At 47.3% G+C, this 22,185-nt stretch overlaps 1 protein-coding gene across 4 annotated transcripts in view; it reads right to left on the bottom strand.

Annotated features, from left to right (window-relative positions):
* ADAP1 (ArfGAP with dual PH domains 1) overlaps positions 1–10,797 on the bottom strand; it is a 105,025-nt gene extending 94,228 nt beyond the window's left edge. The window contains exon 1 of one of the 4 annotated variants that reach the window (XM_043523899.1): positions 10,695–10,797. Coding sequence is in view for 1 of the 4 variants with exons in the window: in XM_007065360.4 (XP_007065422.1) it covers positions 7,500–7,584 (85 nt within the window). In the remaining 3 variants the exon portion in view is untranslated. Of the gene's footprint in view, positions 1–6,256; positions 6,358–7,499; positions 8,293–10,694 lie in introns of those variants that run through there. The other 3 variants (XM_007065360.4, XM_043523900.1, XM_043523901.1) reach the window with 3 other exon arrangements.
* Positions 10,798–22,185: the final 11,388 nt, after the last annotated feature.

Here is a 22,185-nt window from a genome sequence, read left to right as displayed (position 1 = left end):
TTAAGCCAAGCCAATATAAGGAAAATAACATGGATCTAGGAGATTATTAAATAGAACACACCACCACAAATGCAATAAGCCACTGATCTTTAAGTATCATTGCTACAGTACAACAGATGCCAGTTTCAGACTACTTCCACTGCAAAACACTACAGATAATTATGGTGTTTACTGATGGACTATACTGGTTTTAAAGTTACAAATCTGCTATTATCATGCCTATCTTTACAAACTAAGCCCAGGAGCGAGATATTCGGATGGCATTTTTATGGGTCATTCATCTTGAAAGTACAGAAAATGAAGACACTGCTAGACAAGGGCGAGAGAAGGACCCAGGACATATGGGAAATTTAGAGCGGATTCAGAAATTAACTTCCCCAACCAGCCCCTACCTCTGTCACTCTCCCCCACCCTCACTCACTTTCACTGGGCTGGGGCAGGGATGCATGAGGGGGGTGCAGGCTTCAGCTGGGGGTGCGAGCTCTGGGGTGAGGCCAGGGATGAGGAGTTTGAGGTGCAGGAGGGGGCTGGGGCAGGGTGTTGGAGGGGTTCAGGCTCCGGGAGGGAGTTTTAGTGCAGGAGAAGGCTCCGGCCTGGGGCAGGGGGTTCGGGTGGGGTATGGGCTCTGGGCTGGGGGTGCAGGCTCCAGATGAGGCCAGAAATGTGGGGTTCAGGGTGTGCAAGAGGGCTTCAGGCTGGGGTTGTAGACTCTGGGATGGGGCCGGGATGAGGGGTTTGGGGTGCAGGGGGGGCTCCAGGCTGGGACTGGAATGTGGGTGGGGGGGATGAAGGCTCTGGCTGGGGTTGTGGGCTCTGGGGTGGAGCTGGGGATGAGGGGATTGGGGTGCAGGAGGGGGCTGGGGCAGGGTGTTGTGGGGGTGCAGGCTCCAGGAGGGAGTTTGGGTGCAGGAGGGGACTCCGGGCTGGGGAAGGGGGCTGGAGTGCAGGAGAGGGTTTAGGGTGCGGGGTCCCGGCAGCGCTTACTGCGGCTCCCGGGAAGCAGCAACCAGGTCCCTGCAGCCCCTAGACACATGGGCGGCCAGGGAGGCTCCGCACACTGTCCTCGCACCCACAGGTGCCACCCCCGCAGCTCCCATTGGTCACTGCTCCTGGCCAATGGGAACTGCAGAGCCGATCCTTGGGGCCAGGGCAACGTGCAGAGCCTCCCTGGCAGCCCATGCATCTAGGGCAGTGGTCTCCAACCTTTTTATGCAACCCAGGATCTAGCCCGCCCCTTCCCCGAGGCCCTGTCCCACTCACTCCATTCCCCCCCGCCCCGGTCACTTGCTTTCCCCCATCCTCGCTCACTTTCACCGGGCTGGGGTGGGGGGTTGGGAGGGGGTGCGGGCTCTGGGCAGGGGCTGAGGGGTTCACAATGTGGGAGGGGACTCTGGGCTGAGCATGGGGAAGGGGGTTGGGTGCAAGAGGGGGTGCAGGCTCTGGGAGGGAGTTTGGGTGCAACTCTCTGTTCCCGGCTAATGGGAGCTGCGGGGGCAGTGCTTGCAGGCAGGAGCAGCATGCAGATGGAGACCCGTGCCCCCGGGGCTGCACTGGCCGCATCTGAGAACGGTGTGGGGCCGGGGCAGGCAGCGAGCAAGCCTTAGTGGGAACCTGGCTGCACCGATGGAGATCGCAATTGGCTGGGAGATCCTCTAGGATTGACCAGTAGCTCACAATCGACTGTTTGGTAACCACTGGTCTAGGGGCTGCAGGGACCTGGCGGCCACTTCTGGGAGCCGTGCGGAGCTAGGGCAGGCAGGGAGCCCTCCTTCACCCCGGGCTCCTGCTGTGCTGCCAACCGGACTTTTAATGGCCTCGTCAATGGTGCTGACCAGAGCCACCAGGGTCCCTTTTCGACTGGGAGTTCCAGTTGAAAACTGGATGCCTGGCAACCCTGCTCGGGGACCTTGTTCAATGGCCAGTAATGCTATAACATGTTAATGCATCCTCCAGTGGACATCACTGGCTCAGACATGTCGTTCTGAAAAAAGGGCCTGACCGATAATTTCAGTATGTTTGCATCCAAGATAAACCATTTGTGGTTGGCACTGATGTCCTATTAAGAAGACAGCAACAGTGGTTTAGTAGGAGGTTTATAGTTTCTGATGGTAAGAAGAAACCCTTGGGGGAAGTTTGACAGGTAGGCAAAACATTTCTTCCCATGTAATAGGAATGTTAACTAACCACATGGTGCAACCATGGCAATTTTAATACAATTAAACATTAGAAACGTCAGCCACTGATTCAATTTCTTGAGTTTGGCCCAGTCTAGAGCAAATATCTCTTCAGTAGCTAGCTAGCTGAAAGGCTTGATTTAATGCTGGAATCAGAAGACATTTGTGTGCAGAGTCAGGATTTTGTTGCGTCTCGAAGCTACTGTACTTTAGGAGAAAATGCTGGGGTTTTAGAAAGGGGCTTTGCTCTTTACATGTGAGGATGAATACTGCAGACAACTACTCCCTGTAAGCGGAGCTTTTACCCAGACATTTTTACAAATATGCCAAACCCTTTGCATCCAGCGCTCGGGGCCTGAGCACCCCCCTCGGCTTATTATCTGCAGATCACAGCAGTGCTGCAAGCTTAGCGAGTTATGAAATTGGGGTGGACAGTCACAGCCCTGCAACATGAAGCGTTCTGGTGGTTCAAAAAGCCCTTCTCCCTGCAGAGATGGTCTAAAGCAAAACACAAACACAATGGGAACTCTTTCCTCTCCGCCTCTGCCCGCTAGCTCCTTACCCATCTTTTTGATTGATCTTAACCGCCGCAGCCCACCTCTTTCAATGCCCTCCTTCTCCCAAAACAAGGCAAGGGGTTTCTTGCACTTCTTTACATTTTCCTGCAGTCACCAACCTTATGTCATGTATTTATTCCATTAAATGGTTCTGCCTAACTAGAGCAACAATTTAAGCACAGAAAGATGCCCCGGTTCCTGGGTATGTGGGAGCTATGGTTGTAATGGCCCCTGCTGTAAGCTCTCTCCTTACCCCTCAGGCTGTTCTGAGTGGCCTAGTACAGCAAGGTACTAGATACCCTCAACTCCAGGGGGAATGGAGTGCTCAGCACCTTACAGGATCAAGCCCTATAATAACATGGTCCCGCCCTACTATCATTCCTGGCCTTCCCACTATCACCCATCCTGTTAGAATTAGATGAATTTCATCTAATTCTAAGTGGAAGTTACACTTTTTCCCATTTATTTCAATCATTCCAGTGTGTGGCTGTGTACAGACAACCCCAGTCAAATGGGAAAGCACATGACAGAAAATTAACAATGAATGGGTTGGAGCCCATAAAAATGCACTTGACGAGCTCTAAGCCGTAGCACCACTCCCGTGGCATTTGCACTTTTGCCTGCGGGTCCATGTTTCTTCCTCCCTGAATCAATGTAAAAAGATTCTGAACCAGTGGAAATGCAACCCTAAACTGGATAAGAATGGAAATATGAAGAGAAACATGCAAAGCCTTGCTATGCCCCCAGACAACTATCCATCTCAAAATGTGCAGAAAGCTACTGCCTGAAACAAAGAATGGTTTAAAACCAATTGCATTGCCATATTAGTCTTAAAGAAAAAAAAAATTCCAACATATTAGGAGACATTGCACGCCAGCCGTCAGGAGAGATTATTCGCTGTGTCGTCAGACCTGCGCACCACCCTCTGCCTTCCCCGATGACCAACACCTTGGTCCAGTGAAACAGACTTGCTGCAACCTGGCTTCTACCAGGTGAGACACACAATCCAACGAAGAGTCCTGCAGTGTGTGTGATCCAGGGCCATGTGTTCCGAGTAACAGTTTTATTACAATGGTTTATGCATTTGTAATTCAGTCTCGAAGACTCAGACAACATGCTCTCTCATTGTTCCCTACAGCAGGTTGGAATTCTTGGACAGAACGCACTTATCGTCAAAAATAACCTTTTTCTGCAAAAATGAACTTTTGCACACCCACAACACCCCTCCGCCCCCACAATTAGGTTTCTGCTTTTTTTAAAAAAAATGCTCAATAAAAACTGAAAATGAAAAAATAAGCCTGTTAGTTTGCTTTCCAATCTTTGGGTTTTGGTCTTCCCTTTGGTTTTGGTTTCCATAAGGCTTGGGAGGAGCAGTTAACCTAAGTGGTCAGGGGAGGGCAGGGGGAGTATGTGGACCAGGAGGCCTATACAACCTGGAGGGAAAGGTGCTTATTTCAGGTTACTTTTGTGTGCTCATTTACCATTCTGGGGGCTGGGTTTTTTTTTGCTGTGCTGTTAGGTTGCACAGCTTAGTCACTAGGAGAGGTTAGATTGCAAGCTCTTTGGGGCAGGAGCCATCTCTTTGTTCAGAGTTTGTACAGCGCCTAGGACCATGGGGTCCTGGTCTGTGACTGGGACTCTGGGGCATTACCGCAACACAAATAATCAATGATAAGGGAGAGTTTTTCCAAAACTGACAAAAATGTAACTTTAAAAAAATCACTGGTTTCTAAAAAAAGATTTGATTCTGCAGAAAATTTCAAAAGAAGTGAGCTGCTTTCATTACAAATGGAATGAAAATCATTTGAAAACAGTAGCTATTTTGTTTTGTTTTTCCAAACAGCTCTATTATTTACCCTATTGTTAGAATCCCTTCACTAAATAGCTGCATCTTGGAGCCAATCATCACTGGCTCATGAATTATCCCTTGTATTTTAGTTAGAGAGAGAGATACACTCCATATGAGAGAATATCAGCCTTTACTTTCACCAAATCCCTGATTGCACTGGACTGGCAGCTGGATGCCTATTCTCTCTGTCCCCTTGCACCATCTGCCAATTGGCACCAGCCTTCCTGTCTTCTGTTTGCTCTCTCTCCTCTCTTCTCCCATTCTCATCTTGTTTTCTTTAAATTTTTCCTTCCCTATTTCTATTTTGTTGTGTGCGTTCTCCCCCTCCCCTCCCCTCCCCCCCGCCCCAATTCTCTCTAAAAGGAAGGTTATTCTCCATTGAGGACTCCATGGGTTTTCAACTACTGGTTTTCAACCTTTTTTCATTTGCAGAACGCTAACGAAAATTCAAATTGAGATGCAGACCCCTTTGGAAATTTTAGACATAGTCTGTGACCCCAGGCGTCTGTGGTTGAAAACCATTGCTGTAGACTACAGCTGGCCTCATCCCTGAGCTAAGTGAGACACAGGATGAGAACGGTTTCAGAGTGGTAGCCGTGTTAGTCTGTATCACCAAAAACAACAAAAAGTCCTTGTGGCACCTTAGAGACTAACATTTTTTTAGGATGAGAAGGGAAATTTGTGCTAATATGCCTGCCCCTGCAGCCCTGTAAACAGGAGAAACTCCCATGACTGGCTGTATTGGGAGCCACTGCAGGATCAGGGAAATACACCACCTGCTATTTAATCTGCACATGCCAGGATGTAGTATAGGGCAACGCAAGTCAAGGGTCATGTAACTGTTCCCACCTCACTGCTCCTTGCCTTGCCTAGCCTAGGCTGGAAAACACTACACCAAATCCTACTCTCCTTTACCCCAATGCGAATAACCAGATTTGGTCCACTGATTTTATATGTCATACACATGCACACTGTGTGTGTGTCTCATCTTTAATTGTCCTAAATAACATGCATAGGCAGCCACATGTCAGTTTACAGTTACTGAACCCCAGTCAGAGGCATAAACCAACAGCAGACCGTGGCTTCATAGCCTTAAAACCCGCCTTTGGAGTCCCTAACAACCTATCCACAACACAAGCTATTTTATTGAACCATAGTTTCATCTTAATCACAATACCACCGGGTAACTGCTCCCTGTTTTGTTGGGTGGGTTTTTATTCTATCCATCTGAACAGCGCTGGCCTGTAAATTCTTCTTCAGGAAGGTTTTTAGGGAGATTCCTACTGCAATCAGACTCCAGTTGTGTACAGCAAGATGCCTAAAAGGTGGATTAATAAGCTTATACGGCAAGTGGTAGGAGTGACTAGGAGGAGTTCTACCAGCCAGCAAAGCCACACACACTGTGTAGTAGCAGGTTCTTAGGCATCACTAGCCAGGTACAATGTGACTGAAAGTATCTTTCGGGATCCCAGTTCAGCTCCAATGCAGATTAGGGACACCAACCCACAGTTAATGATCCATCCCAGATGGTAGAGTCCTATTGATATTTAACAAGGTGGAACTCAATAAGGTGCTACAGAAAGGTAATAACATTCTGTAGAACCGTCGTAAAACCTATCAAGCGTAATAGCTTAAGATAGCCCTTCTGCAGGTTTGATATTTTAAACTCAACCTACCAATTTCTGCAAGAGGGGTATCATTCTCGGTCACTCTCCCCCAGAAGGTTATTTTCTACTAAACTCTACAGGACTTTTCCCCAGGGAATCTGTACAGACACCTGCAAACACAGACCTGAGCATCACTGGACTCAGTAAGGCATTCAAACCACCAGGCTCAGCCCCCAGTGACTTCTCTGTTCAAAGGACAAGGAAGGGTGTGTATCTGGCTCAGAATCAACCCGGCCATCCCCTCCCTCCCAGCAACCAGCACAACTGGTATTTGATCATCTATAGTTATGAATCATGAAGAAAGAGGCAAAGTCTTCAGCAAACACCTGTGTGGTGGTCAAAGGCTGGCTGGCAGAAAGCGGCACAGAGCCAGGCATTGGGTACACCAGGTCTGTTGATTCACTGAGAAAGGGAACCGTGGCTACTTGGCAACAAAAGCCCCACACAGTTTGCAGGGAGGAAATAAGGACAGGAGCAAGGAGGCAGAGCACCCAGCCTGACATGGATGGCCCAGCCCAACGCCTGCATACCCCAGCGCTGCCTGCTTGCCCACCCTGGCAAAATAATAAAGTGGCATTCTCATGTGAGCGTAGGGCTTGATCTGCACTGCAGCTCACACACACAAACCGGCTGAAGTAGCCAGGGATGACATCAGCATTCATAAGTCAGCCCCAGAGAGCGGGGGGGAGGGGAAGCGAGGTACCCCGGCCCTCCCTGCTGGAACACCAGGGCACCCTGTCTTTCCTGGCACCCCAGCAGGGTCTAGAGCACGGCTTGGCCCGGCCAGCTGCCGGATCGGGGCCTCACCCCTCTCCTGGGTCATCCCCTTCCCCAGCTGAGAGACCTTCCTCCTGCCCTGCGTCGCCCACGGGAGCGGCCTGGGAACCCCCGGCCGAGGGTGGGGTCGGACCCTGCTCTCGCGGCCCCCTTCCAGAGAGCCCGGCGGCCGGTTTCCTCTTTCTCCAGAGCCCGCAGTTTTGCAATCGCCCGGCCAGGGGCCAGCACCCGCTGCAGGCTGGCCGCTGAGCTCGCCGCAGCAGGGCTCTCCCCGAGCGGGCGGCCACCTGGCCCAGGCAAACTTGGACGGGACCCCACCCTGCCCGGGCGGCTGGCGGAAGGGGAGCAGGTGCAGCCCTGACCCCACAGGGCGGCGGCCGCCCATGGACCCCAACTCCCCCGCATGCTCCGGCCACGCCGCTCCCCAGCCCCGGGCGGCAGCTGGGGGGGGCTCGCTCCAGCCCCACGCCCTTACCAGGTGCCGAGCAGTCCGCGCACAGCTGGTTGCCCGGTCTCTGGAGCAGCTCCTGCAAAGCCTTCCTGGGCTTCTCCTTCGCCATGGGGACGGCGCGAGTGAGAAGGGCTCGGCTCTGGCTTCTCTCCTCCTCCGCTAGATGAGCTTCATGGGGGTGGGCTGGGGGGCGCTGCAGAGGCTACCTCGCCGCCGGGGGCTGCTTCATTTGGCCCCGGCTCCGACGGGCAAGGCGGACCGCCCTGGGCAGCAGGGCGCTTAGGGCTCCCGCTTCCCCATCCTCCTCACTGGGCTCTGAGCAGCCTCCAGCCCGAGCAGCAGCCGCGGCTCTTTGCACGGGGCTGGTTCCGCGTTCCTCCCGCGGCGCCGGGGAACGGTCCGCCTTTCACAGGAGACCCGAGCCGGGCCCTCGCCTGGCCAGCCTTGTTCGCCCGCGACCTCCAGTGGCCAACCCTCCCTCCTGCAGGCGGGCACCACGGAGCCCCCTGGGTGCGAGAGCGGCGCGCTGCGTGGGTGGGGGGACAGAGCCAAACCTTCTTCCCAATCCCACCTTTTGCCCCCGAGCCTGCAGAGGCGAGTAGCCCCGCCGGCTTCACGGACACCACAGCCGAGAGGTTTCAGCGTAAGCCCCTGCCTATGCGTTGGCAGGCTGCGGCCCTCGGCGCCATGGATCTGTCAGGGCACTTTCTGATTGCAGTGAAGGGCTGCCTGGGTGCCAAGATGAACCTGGACAGAGCCATTTGCAAGGCTGGGGCCTTAGTTTGCATGAAACCAAAGGGGGTCACTCGCAGTGCATAAAGTTAAGTATGAGCAGGGCCTTCTTTTGTGTTTATTTCAGCGGATGTTGTTGGGGGTTGATATTTCGGAATTTCTTTTTTTTGTTGTTTTCTATTGATCATTTAGTGTATTTTTGTTTAGTAAAATTAAAATATCTACCCCCTCAATAAAAAAAAAAAACTTGACTGATGTCCACATTTTTTTCCCTACCCTCCTGCTTTTTTTTTCTTCTTGATTGATAAAATTTCAAATTAAAAAAAAAATACTGATTCATTTCTTTCAATGGCATTTTCCTTGCAAGGGTCTCAAAGCACTTTACAAATCTATTCATCATCATAGCACCTGATTACCTCCCAATTGTTATATATTTATCCTCAAAATACCCCTGTGAGGTAGGGAAGAGCTATAATCCCCACTGTACTGATGGGGAGCTGGGCCTAAGGGACTTATCCAAGGTCACTCAGTAAGTCTGTGGTGGAGCAGCAAGCTGAACCCTGGTCTCCCAGGTCCTAGGTGAACATGCTAAATGCTGGCTCATCCTTCCTCTCCAACTGTTAGTCAATTGCATCGAGATCATACATAGCCTAGAAATTACTGTGCTAGAGTAATTTTTGATTCATACAACTTCAGTTTCATTATGGAACCTTTTTTGGTTTTGTGAAGTGAATCCACTTGTTCAAGTATACCCCATCCCCTTAAAAAGAAAAATCAAAACTTTCATCGTGCATAGGCTTACTTATCAGTCTGACTTTATGGTGAGGAATCCCATTGACTTGACTTCTATCCAAAGTTAAGCATGTATGCAAATGTTTTCAGGATCAGGACTCAAATAACCCAACAGAAAACCACCACTAAATCCAAATTATCACCCTGATCCTGCAATCACTTAATCACATGTGTAACTTCAGTTCTGTAAATAGTGCCTTTGATTTCGATCGGACTCTTCCTTAATCTGGAAAATATTTTCCTACATTATCTTGCCATTTTTACGGATAGATACTAAGTTTAACTGCATTAATTTCTGATCTTTTTTAAAATTGATGTGATCATGAAGCGACCCTCTGTACATTACAGGTTGCTTTTTCTATCATGCTAACCAAAGGTCCAATCCTGCAGCTCTAACTCCTGTGAAGTAATCCTACTATTGACTTTATCTGGACTATCTATAGAATTGGGCCCCCCACTCGTATGTCAAACAGCCTGTCACCTCCTTAAAACTCTGAACCAAATTCTTTTTCCAGTTATACGGGTGTAAATCTGGAGTAAAGCCACTGACTTCTGTAGAATTACTCTGGATTTATACAAGTGTAAATGACAACAGAACTGGCCCTCAGACAGACTCTTAGCTCCATGCCTGCAAATACTTGTATACGTGAATAGTTCCATTAAAGTCAATGGGATTACTCATATGCGTGTTTGCAGGATGAGGGCATTATGTAAGTCCGTTGCTGGGTTTTCACCTATCCTTTAATTTTGATGCAGACCAGTCCCTTGGCCCTTCCTGCCCCCAGAAGCATCCATTGCACACAAAGGCTTCTCCATGCTACAGCTGAGATATTGCAAATCATTACCAGAGGAGGAACAACAACAACAAAAGATTTTGTTTTAAAGTCCCTGTTTAGCTTTCCATCCAGGCTTATTGATTCTCTTAATTTTTTGTTCTCCTGGTTGCTAGGCAATTCCTCTCTCCTCTCTGCATGCTGTGTGCCAGGGCTGCAGAAAGAAATTTATATCTTGTAATAAAATCAAATATAACAGGGACTGTTGCAGATGATCAGAACAAGCCCTCTCATAAAGGAAAGGGGGATGGTAGGGGTGGAAGATTAATTGAGAGCAATCATCATTATTTAAATCTAATAATAAAATAATTTGTGGAGCATGCCGTGCCACAATGCAAGAAAAACTTTGTAGTAAAAATCCCACTGCAAACTTCAAATGAGGAGAACAAAAAGTGCATGTAAGGAGAGAGGACAGGGGCCCAGCATAAGAAGAGAATGGGAGGTGGAGAAGTCATACCTATGAGACCCAAAGCAGTCATAGTAAAAATGCTTTGGAAATAAAGGGCCCTGATCCTCTTTCACTTACACCAACTTTACATAACTAACTCCATGGCTTCACTCCTGATTTACACTGTGTTAACGCCATAGATTTCAGCTGAGTTGAGTACTCCTGATTTACACCAGATCCAGAACCTTAGTCAATCAGCATAGCTCCATGAAAGTCAACAATGTTATGCTGATGGATAGCAGCTGAGGATCTGGCCTCATCATGCCATGCATTTCAGTGGAGCTATGCCTGCCGTACAGGAATGTGAAAGCACAAACAGCGGAAGTAGGAAGGAATGTTCTGTGGTGGTTGTTGGGGGGAAGCAAGTTCCACAAGGCAGGGCCCATCACAGCAAAGACACAATCACCTACTGACCTGAGTCACAATGATGGGAGCTTTAAAGGCAGGGATGGATTTAAGCACACACACAAGAGGAGCCCCTGCTATCATGCTGCCCAGGGTTCTGCTCTAAGGCCCACTGAAGTTAGTGGGAGCCTTTCCAATGACTTCAACAGGTGCTGGATCAGCCCAGAGAGCGTAACCAGCTGGGGGACTTTAGCAAGCTTGGCAAAGCTCCCACTATCTCCACTGGAGGTGGGATCAGCTCTGATACTAGGCTGTCCTCACACCGATGGTTTCTGTGTTTCCATTGCCAATCAGCATTTTTAGTCAGATTTAATTAAAAAATAATATTTTAAACCTTTTTAACCAGCAAATATTTTCTGAATTGCAAAATAGCAGCCTTAGTAGCAGCCATTGTGAGCCTGATCTTCAGATCTGCTGAGTTCCAAGCCCTCATAATGAAGTCAGTGGGAGCTAAGCACCTTTGGAAATGCTGCCCTGTGTGGCAGAGTTACACTCAAGCTGAGAAACACTGGCGGTTTCATAGGAATCTTTCTGCCTAGGAGCTTCTTCCTTTTGGTGATACTTTGAAAATATCTGACCGAGACTACCAAAAAGGCCATCTTTTCCTCCCCACTGTTGTCTCTTTCCTCTCTAGGAAAAGAGGCTGCTTTCCTTTTATTATGAAGGAGCCATTTGCACTGTTAAATGGTTACAGCTGTGTCAGCATCTTCCCTTATGAAATTCTATTTTCAAGTTTTACTGGCCATAAAAATCTCGTCTACGCTGCAGCTGGCAAGAGCCGAGAGCAGTTGTTTTACAAAATAAAACTCCTTCGGTCTGTTATTGGGAATTACATAGAACAAGTGCAAAGGCAGCTGTCCCAAAAGGGGGAATCTGAGATACTCATAGGTGAAACCAAGAGGACATATTAGCAATAATAACTCAAAGAAGCTGAGAGAGAGTCTCTAAGGCCCCGATCCTGCAATGGCTAAATCAATACCATGATTATGCAAGTAGCAAGGTATTAAACTCAAAGCCTGTACGTGACTCTAAAGGGTATTCAGTCCATTACACAAGTAAACCGTTCACAGCAAATACATGTACAGCAAAGCCTAACCGAAATATCCATAATTCAGGCAGACAGTAACTGAATACAAGCAAAACTGTCTGGAATATTATATCATCTGGAAAGGACATCGTTAGTTTCCCAATGAGCAGAAGAGAGGCAGCCTTCCCCATTACACTTTTCCTTATCAGCAGATGGGTACAAAGCAATTCCTCCTACCACTTCTAACTGAATTGATAACAGTTACACTGTGGTCTTCCTGTTAACATAGACCAAACCTCAGGGGTTTCCCTTTTTAAGATATGCTTGTTTCTTGGATAATTAAATTCCATCCATAAACAAAGGATGCATTTCAGAGAGAGCTTCAGTAGTGAGCGGAGCACAGGACGGGGCACTCCTGAGTTCTAATCCCAGCCCTGACACTGACTCCCTTCCGTGACCTTGAGCAAATCTCCCTTCATAGAACAGGGACAAGAACCCTCAACTCCCTCCCAAGAGGAATCATGAGGATGGATTCATGTACATCAGATGTTGCCAAGATGAAGCAGGCTATGAAAGTGCAAAAGAAAATTAGGCAGGGGTGATAAAGTAGCAAAGTGATAATCTTCAGCCTCACCCCTGCAAACAGCTTTCCCAGGCAGACCCCTGCACCTGTGCCAGAAGTCAGGGGGGGATACATGTAAATCCAGGACTGCACAGAGATGGGGCTGCTTGGAGGCTTAGGGCCTGTGTAATTTCAACATCACTGCATTCCAGTAGCACACGGTCCATCTCAAAAGCACAGTGCCATGACTACAGAGACCTGGACTGATTGTGAGCCCCATCCTCCCATTGGCTAACAGTCACACAAGCAGACCTATTGACTTCACCGGGACTCCTGGTACACGCAAGAGGGAGAGAACAGGAAGAGTTAGGCTGGTCGTGGGCAGGAGGAAGGAGAAGAGCTTGATTTCTTGGATGCTTCTGGGAGGTTTGTCTAGATACTTTGGACACATAACCCACATTTTCAATCTGTTACCATAACAGCCAGTGAGCTCTGCCCCCAGCCGCACCCAGGTCATGTCCATTTTCACCTCACATTATTTGGAGTCCTGAGTCTCATTCATACAAAGTGCTCAAGGGGAAATCACAAAAGGGAACGTTAATGGCCACAGCTGCTTTTCTCCTTTAATGGCCACTGGTGCTGGAACTAGGGGTGCTGGAGGTGCTGCCGCACCCCTAGCTTGAAGTGGTTTTCATCATATACAGGGTTTGCAGTTGGATTCAATGGCTTTCAGCACCCCCACTACTTGGGATACTTGTATATTTGTATTCCTCTGCTTTGTAACATAAACTATATAACACACTACATGAAACTCACATACGCGTATGGATCTCTTGTCATTAGTGAACAGAACCAGTTTTGTATGTGTGAAATATTACATCTGGGGCCATATCCTCAGCTGGAGTAAGGTGGCATAGCTCCATTCACTTTGATGGTGCTAAACAGTTTTACATCAGCTGAGAATCCGGCCCTACCAATGAGCCCTGTTCTGCACACACTTACTGCAGGGGAAACTCCTCAGAAGTCAGTAGGCCTGATTCGGATCTCATTTACACCATTATTAATCCACTAACTTCAGCAGAATTACTCCTAATTACAGCAGAATTGGCCCAGTGGGGGAAAGTTGGAGTGAGTGAGAGGAGACGCAGACCCTAAGTATGTATCAGCTTATTCAAGTAAAGCTGAAGTGATTTCTCAGTGCTGGCGATCATCAATTCATTCCTAGCAGGAGACTGCAGCAGGACAGGTTCCACAGTGTACAGCATGCAAGGCAAGCACTTACCAGGGAAATTGGTTTTGCTCAATTCCAGTAATTTAATCTCTTCCTATTCAAATGCACATCCTTACGGGAACAGCTCTGAGACATGCGAACCAGCCGTCTGCATGGCACAATGTCTCACTGTGCTTCAGAGATGAAAGTGAAAGTAAGCATGCCAAGGGCTGAATGCTGCATGCAGATGGGGAACTGGTGGTTCTTGTAAGTGATGCAGTATATAGAACATGGAAGTGATAATGCTGCCTGCAAGTAAGACCATGACAGGAGCATTCTGTGACAGAGAGAAAAAGGAAGTAGCAGTAGGTCACTTCTGGCCCTAGTATCTCAGAAAGAGGTCTTTAAAAACTGGGCCCAGAGAAGAGAAAAGTAGTAAATCTTCATAATAATATGGCATATGTGTCAGTCTGTCTTCCAGCCATGCTTTGTACCAATGCCCACTGCTGGCTGGAATGTCAGACCCATTCAAACATATGAGACCATGTCGCCCTCCGTGGCTAAATGCTAGTACTGCGGAGCATTGATGGGGACACAACATTAGGCAGAATTTAAGGTGTGGTTCTCTGGAAAGAGGCTGTTTGGCAGAGGAAAGAAGCAGAGCTAGCTGGAGAAGGGTGGCAATGTTCCCCACAATTTCCCCTCCCCCCAAAAAGATGTTTTATGGAAAAAATTCACCACAATTAAAAAAAAATTAATCAGTTCTAAGTCCCAAGTTGCCCTAACAATCCTGCCTTTCGCATACCATAGGACAAAATGGTCTGAATAGCTTTGGGAAGGCTTTATAACTTGGCATCTAACATACAACATAACCAGAAATATCTGCTGTACCCTTATTATATTGGTTAAATATTTTTGCTTTCAGTGATTACTTCTAGCAAGAGAGGGCAGCACGGCTCCACAGCCAAAGCCATGCGGGAGCATGAAGACATCATGAGAACCTGCAGCCAAACTTCTTCAGTGCTACAATAAACAGGTGCAAAAAATAAACTGTTTTACCAAGGGTTATAAAAGTGATCCAAGCCAGCTTAGAAAATGGCAGGAGAGAGACAGACAGAGCAACCATTTCCAGGCTCTTTGTACCCATGGATTTTTTAGACCAGCTGCCAGCCCAGGGGACCGCTGCAAGAGTGCTTTATTAAACCAACCAGCCCAGGTTATAGGTGCCAATTTGATTCCATGTACCAGCCAGCCCAGGTTATTATTGCAGTAGTGGGTTTAATATATCAGTCAGCCCACATTTTTAGTGCCACTGAGCGATTTGCCGTACCAGCCAGCCCAACCTATTAGTGCCAGAATGATTTAAAATATTAGCCAGCTCAGGATTCAACAATAAACAACACCAGCCTGCTTATCACTTACACACACTGGCAGCCCAGATGAAGCCATCAACCCAGAACATTCTCTGCTTTAAATTAGCCATGTTAGCTGGCACCGGAGCAGCTACTCCTGCAAACGTCCTGGAGTGAATATTTAAGAAGCTGGGGGCAGAGATTCCAGGCAAAATTCATTCCTCCCTCTCCGGATTCTTTTTGAGGGGATGGGGATGAACTCTGGGATTCCCCCAGCACCACATTTCCCCAAGCAAAGGCCCTACATGGATTCTGTTCTACATAGGTTCTTATGCCACACACATTACACGTCTCCCCAGGTAAGGAGGGCTGGATGTAGCTCCATCTAGAGTGGATCAACACCGTTCCCATGCTGTCCACTTCTACATGGTGCAAGGCACTCCCCTGGAGGTATGCTTGCTGCCTCTGCAGTGCTCCCAGACTCTCAGGGAGGCAGGGACTGAACTGAAGAGCAAATTCAGTTCATCTGCATGATATCACATTGATTCTCAACAGAAGCCAAAGAGGGGCATGCCAGGGTAGAGTGTCATAGTCTATGCACATAGACTGGTACCACCTGAGCCAGCGATGGCAATAATGTGTGTATTGGTACTCCTGGTTGAGATAATCTGAGGTGGGTACTCACAGGCATGATGGCATAAACACCTACTGTATCTAGATGAGCCAGCTGCGGATTGTCTGGACAGAGATGGAGTGACAGAAATATATAGCCAGGATATGGACACATGCTGGTGCTGCCTTTGCAGCTTATCTGAGCTCATGCTCTGGAGACATACGCACACTGGGCCAGACTATGGACCCCTGAAAATGTGTGCTCTGTAAGTGGCTAGGACGTAGCACAAGGTGGGGAACTCAAAGGGTTAATGATGCGTTCCTGCACCTTTTAGTCAGCAGCCTGCATAAATTGAACTCAGATTAAACCCAAGACACAGAAGCCCAAGTGGAAAGGGAAGCTACCTCAAATGGGAATTTTCTGCTATGACAGATAAATGAAAGCATTCAGATTGAGCCAGCCTCATTAAACTCATTGACTCAGTCCCCTGACATTTTGTATTAATATTTATTAATGGTGACTTCAGACCTCATCCGCTACTGATGATTTCTTCTTGTTCAGTTCAGCGGCCTGCATTCTTAATGATTTTCTCAGCACTGCCCTACCCTGCAGCTTCTGTGCAATGCTGAATGCACCCTGGATTTAAGAGGAAGGGCAAAATTCTCCTCTTGGATCTTCCCGGCAGATCTTAATCCTGACTCTCTGTCTTTGCTGCTTTTCTGATCTCCCATGAAGTCAGCGGATGTTTCATGGGCATGGAGCAAACTGTACGGTCACTGCACTGCCTGAATAACCCAGTGAGGAAATCCTCAGCATGACAGCAGGTCATTCCGTAGGTGAAATCCTGGCCTATTGAAGTCAATGGGAGTTCAATGGGGCCAGGATTTCACCCCAAGGCTGCTCCTGAAGCATCAAGGTTGCAGTAACTCAGATGCCAGTCCTACATCCCCACCCTCCATGAGTGAAAGGAAGGGCTAGTGGATCCAAGTATGCCAGTAGCCCCCATGACATGCAGGAATCTGGACCCTCTGTGCTGGCTCCCCCAAATCCTGCTTTTCCTCAGCAGAAGAACAGCACTGACTCAGCTATGGTCAGAGTCCTGTCTGTTTGAAGGATTTGTCCCCTAGAGTATCATAGCAAGTCCACAGGGAAGGCCAGAGCCCAGGCCTGTGCCCAAAGTATAGCTGGACGGATATTTGTAGGGGCTACATGTATTTCTATTAGGGCTGTCAAGTGATTAAAAAAATGAATCACGATTAATAAAATTAATCGTGATTAATCGTGTGATTAATCACACTGTTAATAATAGAATACCATTGATTTAAATATTTGTGGATGTTTTCTACATTTTTAAAAATATTGATTTCAATTACAATATAAAATACAAAGTGTACAGTGCTCGCTTTATTTTTTTTATTACAAGAATTTGCACTGTAAAAAACAAAAGAAATAGTATTTTTCAACTCCCCCATTACAAGTACTGTAGTGTAATCTCTTTATCTTGAAAGTTGAACTTACAAATTTAGAATTACGTACAAAAAAACTGCATTCAAAAATAAAACAATGTAAAATTTTAGAGCCTGCAAGTCCACTCAGTCCTACTTCTTGTTCAGCCAATCGCTCAGGCAATCAAGTTTGTTTACATTTGCAGGAGATAATGCTGCCCGCTTCTTGTTTACAATGTCATCTGAAAGTGAGAACATGTGTTCTTATGGCACTGTTATAGCCGGCATCACAAGATATTTACGTGCCAGATGCGCTAAAGATTCATATGTTCCTTCATGCTTCAACCACCACTGCAGGGGACATGCGTCAATGCTGAAGATAGGTTCTGCTAGATAACAATCCAAAGCAGTGCGGACCAACACATGTTCATTTTCATTATCTGAGTCAGATGCCATCAGCAGAAGGTTGATTTTCTTTTTTGGTTGTTTGAGTTCTGTAGTTTCTGCATCGGAGTGTTGCTCTTTTAAGACTTCTGAAATGCTCCACACCTCCTCCCTCTCAGAGTTTGGAAGGCACTTCAGATTCTTAAACCTTGGGTTGAGTGCTGTAGCTATCTATTAGAAATCTCACATTGGTACCTTCTTTGCGTTTTGTCAAAGCTGCATTGAAAGTGTTTTTAAAATGAATAACATGTGCTGGGTCATCACCCGAGGCTGCTATAACATGAAATATATGGCAGAATGCAGGTAAAACAGAGCAGGGGACATACAATTCTCCCCCAAGGAGTTCAGTCACAAATTTAATTAACGCATTTTTTTTTTTTAACAAGCATCATCAGAATGGAAGCATGTCCTCTGGAATGGTGGCCAAAGCCTGAAGGGGCCTGAATGTTTAGCAAATCTGGCACGTAAATACCTTACAATGCCAGCTACAAAAGTGCCATGCAAATGCCTGTTCTCACTTTCTGGTGACATTTTAAATAAGAAGAGGGCAGCATTATCTCCTGTAAATGTAAACAAACTTGTTTGTCTGAGTGATTGGCTGAACAAGAGGTAGGACTCAGTGGACTTGCAGGCTCTAAAATTTGTCATTGTTTTATTTTTGAATGCAGTTTTTTTGTACATAATTCTACATTTGTAAGTTCAACTTTCATGATGAAGAGATTGCACTACTGTACTTGTATTAGGTGAATTGAAAAATACAATTTCTTTTGTTTTTGTTTTTTTACAGTGCTAATACTTGTAATAAAAAAATAATAAAGTGAGCACTGTATACTTTGTATTTTGTGTTGTAATTGAAATCAATATATTTGAAAATGTAGAAAACACCCAAAAATATTTAAATAAATGGTATTCTATTATTGTTTAACAGTGCGATTAATTGCACGATTAATCGTGATTAATTTTTTTAATCGCTTGACAGCCCTAATCACAATTAATTTTTTGAGTTAATCGCATGAGTTAATTGCAATTAAGTGACTGCCCTAATTTCTATGCTTTGTCCCGTAAGGAGAGCCATTAACACTTCCAGAGCATTTACATCAGAACTTGCTACAATCTGGAATGCAAACAATTTGAGAAGTTTTTGTTGGGCTTGCTGCCAGGCTCCCAGAGCATTGGCACCTGTGTACTTGCTTTCCAACATGTTCCTTTTGATTCAGCACCTGTATCAGTGAGGTCAGGATCCGGCCATTCGTATCAGGTGTGATAGAACAATGAACTCCCATTCAACAGGGCTTGTTAGCACCGGGGAATCCAAAAAGCAAACAAGGAACCTCATCAGCCAGGTCCTGGAAAGCTGTTGTTGAAACTGAAAAAAAAAATAAGAAGAAGAAGAAGAAGAAGAAGAAGAAGTACCCTGCCCCCTGAAAGGAGGGAAGTGACAGCCCACATCTGGTTCTTTTCAAACCACTCGATTAAAGAAACAAGCCTGAATCATTCCAACTCATCATACTGACTCCCCTCGAGACTGACTGTTGATAATTACAGCATTTACTTCTGCATCTGACTCTTCTCTTTGCTAGGTTATTTCTCACCTTGGCTCATGACAAAACTAAGGCTCACCAATGCAATACAATGACTGTCAAGTCTTCATGTTGTTTAGAGTATGGCATTCATTTAACCAGACCCGGGTGGGGGTTAGTAAGCAATGGAAATTGATGCACACATTAGCTCATCTGTTGACCTGCCCCCTATTGACCTGACAATCTCCTGAAGAAGTGACGTCATCCAGAAACCAATGGCTAACCCAGAAGTTAGACAGAAAGAGAGCCATCAGTGAGTTGTCTAAAAGGCCCCATGAAGAACAATGAAAACTGCCTGTGATGGGGCTCTCCCATCGCCTGCAGGAGAAAGGGGAAAAAAATTAGAGATATGTTTCTCTTCTGGGGTGATGGATTGCCTCCCTGCCACAGAGGGCAGACGTAGGTGATGATCCATTAGACAGCTGGACCTTATAAGCAGGCTGAGGGAACTCAGTGTGGAGAGAGACTGTAGGACTCTTCTGCCAGGGAAGGCCTAGCAGTTTGGAGCTGGAGAGCTGAGCTATGAGAGTCACACTAAACTCTGTGGTGGACCCCTGGAACAAGGGACCAGGTGTCCAGGGAGGTATTCCTGGGGCAGTGTTATGGAAGGGGCACAGGGAATAGAAGAGGCCCACAGGGAGCAGGAAATGCTCCTGTTGGGGAGTCCTGAGCTAGGGCCTCTAAGGAGCAGGAAAATGAAGAGACCATCGAGAAGAACTGTGAGTTGAACCCAGGAGAGGCAAAGGGTCTTTTGTTTATGTTGGAACTTTGAGTGTTCCGGAAGGGGATTCACTTTTATGTGACCTGGCTGGAGGTCCAGCTACAGATGACCCAGAGAGAGCCGGCCCATTGAAGGGCTGAAGAAGTGGTTACTGGGGGAGGCCAGGGATGAGGACCCCGGGAAACATTGCACCCTGAGTCACGAAGGGGTGCCACTCGAGGTGAGGATGTGCCATTACGCTGCCACTGCACCATAAGAACAGTGGGCCCCAGGAAATTAAAGCACATGCTGCTGCTTAACAGGAACTCTGCATGCCTACGCAACTGATCTGGATTGCTATCTCCAAAGCCTTTGTCTCAAGCGATGACGCTGACATTTTGCGTTGGAAGCCATATGGCATTATTAGCTACATTCCAAAGCATTTTATCATGAAATGTGCAAGCCAAAAAACCAATAATCTCTCCTATGGTGATGGGAACTCAGCTTTGCCAGAGTTCCTCAAAGAAACAGGAGTGATTAAAAAACCTGGGGGAAGGGTAGTGAGGCACCCAACTCCCATTGACAGCCACTGGGAGTGGGGCACTTGCCTCCCATTTGTGCTTTTGCATATCTCCATGTTCTTAACCTGGATCTAAGAATAAAGACTCTTGTGGATAAAAGTCTTGAGACTTGGCCCTGGTCTACACTAGGAGTTCAGGTCGAATTTAGCAGCATTAAATCCATTTAACCCTGCACCCGTCCACACGACGAAGCCCTTTTTTTCGACTTAAAGGGCTCTTAAAATCGATTTCCTTACTCCACCCCCGATAAGGGGATTAGTGCTGAAATCGGCCTTGCTGGGTCAAATTTGGGGTACTGTGGACGCAATTAGACAGTATTGGCCTCCGGGAGCTATCCCAGAGTGCTCCATTGTGACCGCTCTGGACAGCACTCTCAACTCAGATGCACTGGTTAGGTAGACAGGAAAAGGCCTGCGAACTTTTGAATTTCAATTTCCTGTTTGGCCAGCATGGCAAGCTGCAGGTGAGTGCAGAGCTCATCAGCAGAGGTGACCATGCAGAGCTCATCAATAGAGGTAACCATGATGGAGTCCCATAATCGCAGAAGAGCTCCAGCATGGACTGACTGGGAGGTACGGGATCTGATTGCTGTATGGGGAGAGGAATCCGTGCTATCAGAACTCTGTTCCAGTTTTCGAAATGCCAAAACATTTGTCAAAATCTCCCAGGGCATGAAGGACAGAGGCCATAACAGGGACCCAAAGCAGTGCCACATGAAACTTAAGGAGCTGAGGCAAGCCTACCAGAAAACCAGAGAGGCGAACGGCCGCTCCGGGTCAGAGCCCCAAACATGCTGCTTCTATGATGAGCTGCATGCCATTTTAGGTGGTTCAGTCACCACTACCGCAGCCGTGTTGTTTGACTCCTTCAATGGAGATGGAGGCAGCACGGAATCAGGTTTTGGGGACGAGGAAGATGATGATGATGAAGTTGTAGATAGCTCACAGCAAGCAAGCGGAGAAACCCGGTTTTCCCAATAGCCAGGAACTGTTTCTCACCCTGGACCTGGAGCCAGTACCCCCTGAACCCACCCAAGGCTGCCTCCTGGACCCGCCAGGCGGAGAAGGGACCTCTGGTGAGTGTACCTTTTAAAATACTATACATGGTTTAAAAGCAAGCATGTTTAATGATTAATTTGCCCTGGCATTTGCGGCTCTCCTGGATGTACTCCCAAAGCCTTTGCAAAAGGTTTCTGGGGAGAGCAGCCTTATTCCGTCCACCATGGTAGGACACTTTACCACACCAGGCCAGTAGCACATACTCGGGAATCATTGTAGAACAAAGCATTGCAGTGTATGTTTGCTGGCATTCAAACAACATCCATTCTTTATCTCTCTGTGTTATCCTCAGGAGAGTGATATCATTCATGGTCACCTGGTTGAAATAGGGTGCTTTTCTTAAGGGGACATTCAGAGGTGCACGTTCCTGCTGGGCTGTTTACCTGTGGCTGAACAGAAATGTTCCCTGCTGTTAGCCCCGGGGAGGGGTGAGGGGCTAGCCACGTGGTGTGGGGAGGCAAAATGCGACCTTGGAACGAAAGCACATGTGCTATGTATGTAATGTTAACAGCAAGGTTTACCGTGAAAGAGTGTACCCATTGTTCTATAAAATGTGTCTTTTTAAATACCACTGTCCCCTTTTTTCTCTCCACCAGCTGCATGTGTTTCAAGGATCACAAGCTCTTCTCCTTCCCAGAGGCTAGTGAAGATTAGAAGGTGAAAAAAACGCACTCGTGGTGAAATGTTCTCTGAGCTCATGCTGTCCTCCCACACTGACAGAGCACAGATGAATGCATGGAGGCAGACAATGTCAGAGTTCAGGAAAGCACAAAATGACCAGGAGGAGAGGTGGTGGGCTGAGGAGAGTAAGTGGCTGGCTGAAGAGAGGGCTGAAGCTGAAAGGTGGCGGCAGCGTGATGAGAGGAGGCAGGATTCAATGCTGAGGCTGCTGGAAGATCAAACTAATATGCTCCAGCGTATGGATGAG

Source organism: Chelonia mydas, chromosome 10 (assembly GCF_015237465.2).
Source record: "Chelonia mydas isolate rCheMyd1 chromosome 10, rCheMyd1.pri.v2, whole genome shotgun sequence".
Classification (NCBI taxonomy): domain Eukaryota; kingdom Metazoa; phylum Chordata; order Testudines; family Cheloniidae; genus Chelonia; species Chelonia mydas.
This window is presented reverse-complemented; position numbering and strand designations above follow the sequence as displayed.